Source organism: Nuphar pumila, chromosome 15 (genome assembly GCF_984573655.1).
Source record: "Nuphar pumila chromosome 15, dmNupPumi1.hap1.1, whole genome shotgun sequence".
Taxonomy (NCBI): domain Eukaryota; kingdom Viridiplantae; phylum Streptophyta; class Magnoliopsida; order Nymphaeales; family Nymphaeaceae; genus Nuphar; species Nuphar pumila.
The window spans coordinates 72,588,683-72,595,808 of NC_143263.1; the positions used below are offsets into that span (position 1 = coordinate 72,588,683).

General features: G+C 35.6%; 1 protein-coding gene across 1 annotated transcript; it reads left to right on the top strand.

The window, feature by feature from the left end:
• Positions 1-293: 293 nt before the first annotated feature.
• LOC149815581 (uncharacterized) lies at positions 294-5,509 on the top strand. Its single transcript, XM_089989619.1, has 8 exons — positions 294-639; positions 2,015-2,048; positions 2,248-2,463; positions 3,426-3,515; positions 4,307-4,372; positions 4,498-4,589; positions 4,998-5,045; positions 5,146-5,509. The coding sequence occupies exons 1-8, from the start codon at positions 317-319 to the stop codon at positions 5,261-5,263; spliced, it is 987 nt and encodes a 328-aa protein (XP_089845745.1). The 5' UTR covers positions 294-316; the 3' UTR covers positions 5,264-5,509.
• Positions 5,510-7,126: the final 1,617 nt, after the last annotated feature.

The window sequence follows — 7,126 nt, forward strand, 5'->3', positions numbered from 1 at the left end:
CTTAGAAAGTTCTATCATTTGATTTGCCTTGGCTATTTCTCTGCTTTGGGAAATATGTAGTTGTTTCTGTTTGGTTTTTGTAACATTGCATTGTTTTCTTTTAGAACCTTACTTATTAGCAATGTGAGTTTCTGATCCTTTTCCAAGTTTTTTCTTTGAAAATTTGTAGTTTTTGTTGTTCTTTTAACCACTGGGTCGTTAGTGGTTTCTCTGAAAAATGGAGTGTATGAGGAGATCTATAATTGAAGTAAATGGGAGTTGTTTCAAATTTACTATGAATTATACAGTGTCTTTGAAGGCCGACTGGAAACCGGTAATGACGGCTGAGACGACCAACTTGGAGTACTGGATGCACTGGCAATTTTTCCTGTGCGCGATATGGATACTGCTCAGCTTGATTCTTGCATCAGTTTTGATTTTGAAGCATGACGTATGGAATAAAGGGCGGGGACGAGGAGAGGATTCAGATGGGCAAAGGGATGTTTTGTTGTATGCAGATGAATCTTGGAGGCCTTGTCTGAAAGAAATCCATCCTGCATTCTTGCTGCTCTTTCGTGTCGTTGCTTTCTGTCTAATGGTGTCTCTCCTCGCTGCTGATATCATCCTGAAGGGAGCTCACTTGTTTTACTTCTACACTCAGTAAGTTAATTCTTCACATGCTATGTGAATCCTAGATAGGTTAAGCAATGCCCAAACTCAGAGACTTGTCAATGGGCTACAGTGGGGTTGCATGAGTCTATGAGCCACTTAATCTCAGTCACTGGGTTGCTTGATGAAATTACAGTTCCTGATTAGGATTCAGTCAGACAACATGACAGGTTGGGCCTAATTTAATCCCGTCACTTAAGCAAAAATTAGATAAGTTACTGGCTTTGAATTGCCAATCACTAATTTTGCTAATGTATAAAGTTCTTCATTTTTCCTTTTATCTTCTTTTGCTTCTAGAGCTTATATCCAGATAAATATCGTTTTGCAAATTTTCATATACTTCCGTGACTGTTGGTCAATATTGTCATAATCGGTTTCTGAACCAAATTGTTTTGCGAAAAGATTCAGAAAATCAGCCTGAATTGAATCCAATCAAATCGTTTTGAATCAGTCTAAAAACATAAAATATCAGAAAAATCCAAAAAATAAAGAAACAGGAAAAATACAGAAATGAAGTAAATGATGACTTAGAAGTTCAATCAAACTCTAAAACATGCATTTAATACTTTAAAAATATAATAGCAAAGAAATATCATAATCTATCACAAAATATAAAAAATTAAAAAAGAAAACTGATTCAGGCCAATTTCAATTAAGGTGCCAATTCATTTCTGTTCGGCTGGTTAGATTCAACTTTGACAACATTGCTGATGGTCTTACAGATTGCTTTTTTAATGCTTTCTACCTCAACATTAATATCCATTTCTCTCAACATGCTGCTTTACTCTTTTTTGTACTTGCTCTCTTTCTAATGTGCTCACAAAAAGTTTCTGTTGGTTTATTTAAAAGCATAGTCAACAATATTGTTCTCGGCAAGGTTTTTCTCTGAAAAATATTGGAAGTTTTAAAATTTGAAAAATGTAAACAATAATAAAAAAGATAAGACATAATAGGTTAATATTTTTCTTGCAAAAATATAAAGAAACGATTAGAAAAGTTTTTAAAATGTAAAAGAAACAAAAAAAGATACTTAATATATATATATATATATATATTTGAAAGTATTTGGGAAAATATTGTGATATTTTATGTTCTAGCGATCTTTTGAAAATCTCGGGAAAATATCGATTGACCTTGAAATACCGATAATATCACGATATTTTCAAAATATCTGTGATATTGGTGACTATGTTTAAAAGGTTATATATATTTTGGGTGAAACTCTAAATATCAGAGATATTTGTTGTAGCTTTTCTTTCCAAGCTTATCCTATTTGACTCACTCTTGTTATAAAACTTCACTAGAGACTAGAAATTGTATCTTATAGATGGTAACTTTTCATTTCACTCTACTTGCTGTTGAACAGGTGGACATTCACATTACTAACCATTTATTTTGGGGTAAGTCATTTGATTTTGAAGAGGATTTTTCTGTCTTGTCTCTTGTATTATTTCTTGAAAATGGTGATGGAGAATCTTCTCTTGAACTTTATGTGTTGACTGTTGGAGTAATTCATGATATTTGATATAGTTCTCGTGTTGTTAGTAGTATCAGAAATAATGGGGTTTGGTTGTTTAATGTGCTGTACCTGATTTGCAGCTTGGTTCTGTATTATCCACATATGGCTGCTATATCAGCCTCAAACAATTAGGAGGTGATAATGCAGACCTTTTGAAAGTAGATACTGAGAGAGCCACTTATGTTCCTCCTGTAAACGGGAGAAATGTAAATATTGTTGCAACTGATAACCACACAGAAATATATGTTCGTCAAAAGGCCGGGATTTGGGGTCATATTTTTCAAATTATATTTCAGGTATGTATTTGTATAATGCTTGATAAAAACAAGGTGGCTGTTGCTTGGAAGTTTTTTATTCCTGAATGGATATACACTTTCGATGGCTGCTGTTGCTTCTTTATTCCCATATATATGCTGTTTGTTCATCTCCATGAGGCAGTTTATTCCATTGCATTATTATGAAGAAAAATTTTCATTTGCATAATGAAGATATTCTCTTGTTTGTCAAACATGTGTCCCTTCACATATCCATTTGTCTTTCTCAAGCCTCTCCTTATGATTGTTGCTTTTAGTTTTTCAATTTCCTCTTTTGTTGTCCTTCCTAAAAATGATGAAAGAACCAGCAGTAACTGTTGCTGAATATTTCTCTATACCTTGAATTTATTTAACCATTACATTGATTGATACAAAACTATTTTGGTTCTTATGCATGTTCAATGCCAGTAAATCCCAAATTTCCTTCTCAAGAACATGGAACTGGTGTCTTTTTGGCTTTACAATCAAATGGATGTTATTTCTGTCTGAAATTGCAATTATCCACATACGATTTTTTTGGTGGGGGAGTACTCTTAAACTCAGTGCCTCTAAGAGATGGATGCGTACAGATTTGGCTTTTGCAAGTATTTGCATTGTTACTTGCATGGATTGGAGAATGATGGTAAATTTTTGCAGTTTACCAGTTTCTAACACATGCAGTCTTTTCTGTCCAGAATTATGTTTTGAACTTATCTGGTTCAAAGTCTAATTCAACTTGTTCTTCATGTTTCTTCAACCATTCACTTCAAATTGATGAAATATTAGCATATAATTTCTAATTTGTGTATTGTTCATGTTTGAATATTGCATAATGTGTTCCTTGATTGATCAATGGGGTTCAATGTTATTCACAATTTTTTGTTGGAGTATGCTTCTAGCATATTTTTGTTTTTTCTTCTGCAATGATCATGCAAGTGATCTAAATCCTATTTTGGTTTTGACAGACAAGCGCAGGAGCTGTGGTGCTTACAGATTGTATTTACTGGTTCATCATTTTCCCATTTCTCACTGCAAAAGATTATAGCTTAAATTTTGTAAGTGGTGTTTTTGAGACGCAAACTTAATGAATATATCTGAACTTTTTTTATGATGAGGAACCCTGACAGAGAACTAGATCACTCAATGGGCCTGCCCCCTGTGAGATAAATCCCGGGTGAGATCACCGACACCCAAGACCTTACGGAGCCCACCAGTTAAAGGCATCCACACACCCGGTGGGAGTCAAACCTGGGACGAAGGGGTCAGCACCTTCTCCCCAGGCCTGCTGCCACTCGGGCAACCCGGGCAGGTGTTTAGGTGATTTCATAATCTACAATATTTCTAATCATTTATTAAATATCATTTCCTTTTTAGCTGTCAAAAAATTAACAACTGACATATTATCCCAAATGTGTTTAGGGTGTCTTCAACTGTCTACAGGATTCATGTAGTTCTCTTCATTTAGAAACAAAAACCAAGAACCAAATGAATGTAAAAAGCTTTCTATATAATGTTCTAAAGTTTGTTTTGACTGACAATAGATACCCTATGTGGAAATGTACATATGTTTTTGATATATTTTAGAGGTAGTTAACAATCTTAAAGTAGTACAGAATTTTAAGAGCCCCTCCTTGATCTGTCGATTTAACTTAGTTGTGGTTCAGCTTATTTCTTATTATTTGGCAATGTTAAAGAGGTTACTTCTTTTGAAGAAGGAAAATATTTTGCGTGTGCAAGATTTTCAGTCTTTGCACAACTTTCATGGATGAAATGTTCTATTCTTAGTGATATTTGATTTGAGATGTTCATCTGGAATGCACCATTTATGTTATACCTTTATTTGCAGCTGATGGTCAGTATGCACTCAATCAATGTTGTGCTCCTCTTTATAGATACCTTACTTAATTGCATGGTATGTTTTGTTTTCATAGTCTGGTAAAAATCTCTTATTTTCTGCTAGATGCAGTATAACTTTAGATCTGAAAATGAAGTTTAAGCATTTGAGTGTTCATTCCTTTTTTTCTTTTTCCTTTTCAGAGATTTCCATGGTATCGTATCGCATACTTCATCTTATGGACTTGTATGTATGTTATTTTCCAATGGGTTGTGCATGCTTGTGTATCTTCATGGTAAGCTTTTGTCTATTTCTTCACTCAATGTTCTTTGTGTGTCTGTGTGGGTATCAAGGTTGCCATAAAGGGAAACAGAAATGGGAAACTTCTTAGGAAAAGGAAACGGGAAACAAGGTTTTCAGGTGCATGTTAAACGAGAAATGGGAAACAAATGGGAAATGTTTAACAAGAAGAAAAAACTTACCAAACATGAGAAACATGTATCCCACAAAAGGAAAACACATGGGAAACATGTGGGAAACACATGGGAAATGAGTTTCTCAAATATGGGAAGCGCATTTCCCACATGTTTCCCATGGTATAACGAACATGCTTCCCATGCCCCTATAGCATTTCCGGTAACCCTGGTGTGCATGCATGTGTGTGTGTGTGTGTTTTAGTATTTGACTTTCTTCTTTGTCGTAGGTGGCCATACCCATTTCTTGACCTGTCATCTCACTGGGCTCCTCTATGGTAACTTCTAATGGCTTGTACATATAGCTTCATCTCTCCTTTGAATTTCAATTCTGTTCAGTAAGTTTCTTTTTTCTTTTTCTTCAATGTCAATTGTCAGGTACTTTTTTGTTGGTCTATTGCACATTCCATGCTATGCGGCATTTGCTTTAATCATGAGGGCTAAACATTTCTTCTTCTCAAGATGGTTTCCTCAATCATATCAATGTTCAAAATGATATTGCACGATGGGGGGTTGGAAAAACCTCTAAGGTGATACCATAATGTTTAGATAGAAGTTTTGGGAAAATGATACGTGGGATAATCCCAAGGAAACAAAAAGCAATAGAAGGGAAGAGGGGTGTTCATGAGATGTAAATTGTTGCTCCTTCATTGGCAGCATTGTGAATTCCCTTTTTCTTTTAACATAGACGATCTGAATGTAAGGTGTATTTTTTATGTAAATGATAGTGGAAGAATCTGTATATGCTACCACTCCATCTACCCTGCAGTAGCATCATTCTCCCCTTTGTTCACTCTATTGATTGAAACATGGAAAATGATATCACTAAAATTACTGAAATTTTATTATTGATAAGATAACCGGCCCTGCCCATAAGGCAGGTTCTATAAGATAATTCAAATAGTAAAAGAAAGTTTACGTCATGCCCATTTATCAAGATTGAAAGTAAAAATAATGAGAAACATGAACACATGATTAGTTTTAAAAAATCATAAAGTAGTTTTATTTTATGGCTATGAGAGAGAGTGAGGAAGTTTAGTCATTTTATGCTTATTAAATGTTTTTGAGAGAGAAAGAGCGCGAGAGGTTATAAATAGTAGGGGTGGGCATCACACCGGCCCGGGCCCGTTTAGAGCTCAGCTCGCTGGGCTTTAAGTGCTGCCCGACTCGGAGATGGCTCAGCCCATTTACTAATGGGCTGGGGTTTGAAGAGCAGCCCATGGCCTGGCCCAATGGGCCAATGTGAAGCCCGGCCAAAATTCATTTGTAAATAGTAATAATTAACAAGTTCTCAACTTTCCATGCACCCAATTAATTATCTTTCTAATTTTCATGAAAAATTAATGTAACTAATTTGGTAAATAGTAAGTTACCAAGTTACTATGCAATAGTTAAATTTTTAAAATTATATATTATTAAAAAATTAATTAATAACTCAGGCTCATCGGCCGGCACACATATATAACGGGCCTGGGCCTAAAACCTTGGCCCAAACCCAGCCAATGCCGGGCCGGCTTGGCCCATCTGGCTGCTCGTTCGGTTGCCCACCCCTAATAAATAGTAACTCTTTAGTGCTTGAAAAATTACAATGTCATGGAACACTTTTTTTATGAAAACTCTGTAAATGCCCATTCAAATCTTTAATTACATTCTAAAGTCAAGGAATGTCAATTAAGAAAAAGTTATAAAGCACCCAATTTTGGGTACTTATACCCTTGCTTCTCCTTAGGATATTCAAGAGAGAGAGAGAGAGAGAGAGGTTTATCCCATGTGCAGTCAAGGAAAATATCTGCCCCATAAAAACATTTCACAAGTCCCTTTAGTTGAGACATCACAGTCCCGATCATTCAATGTTTGCATGCATTAGAGTTCAGAAGAAACTACAGATTTTTGCATTCAGTCCTTGAGTCGCCACAGCTCTGACCATTGAGCATGTTTGATTAAGAGGCTTTTGGTTCTGAGGTCACTGAAGCTTTCAAGATGATCAAAATTGATGTGTCGGTTACTATTTCTAGTTTCCCACGAAATCATTGAATAGGTGAATGGAAGGCGGTTTTTGCTATGGAAGCTTGCAAACAGAGCAACATCTGTTTGAGAAAACAACATTTGCTTTCTTCCAGAGCTAATGCTACAGAACAGTTATAGTTCGAATTAAAAGGACCTTCATCTATGATCTGCGCAACAAGAACTCGGTGTATAATCTCTGTGGTGTATGCCATTTGAAATTCTTCCGCTCTAATCAAACAATGGAATTGATGCATGAAACACTCAGGCAATGCGAGCAAATGCACTTGCATTTGGTAGGATGTTACAACCCGCCCTCGTAACTAGTAGGCATAGTGACAAACGTTAAAAACGG

Excerpts from the sequence above, each read along its gene's own strand:
- LOC149815581 (XM_089989619.1), top strand. The coding sequence starts at position 317 with ATGACGGCTGAGACGACCAACTTGGAGTACTGGATGCACTGGCAATTT. Across the intron at positions 3,516-4,306 it reads AAGATTATAGCTTAAATTTT|CTGATGGTCAGTATGCACTC; the intron begins GTAAGTGGTGTT and ends CTTTATTTGCAG. Across the intron at positions 4,373-4,497 it reads ATACCTTACTTAATTGCATG|AGATTTCCATGGTATCGTAT; the intron begins GTATGTTTTGTT and ends TTTCCTTTTCAG.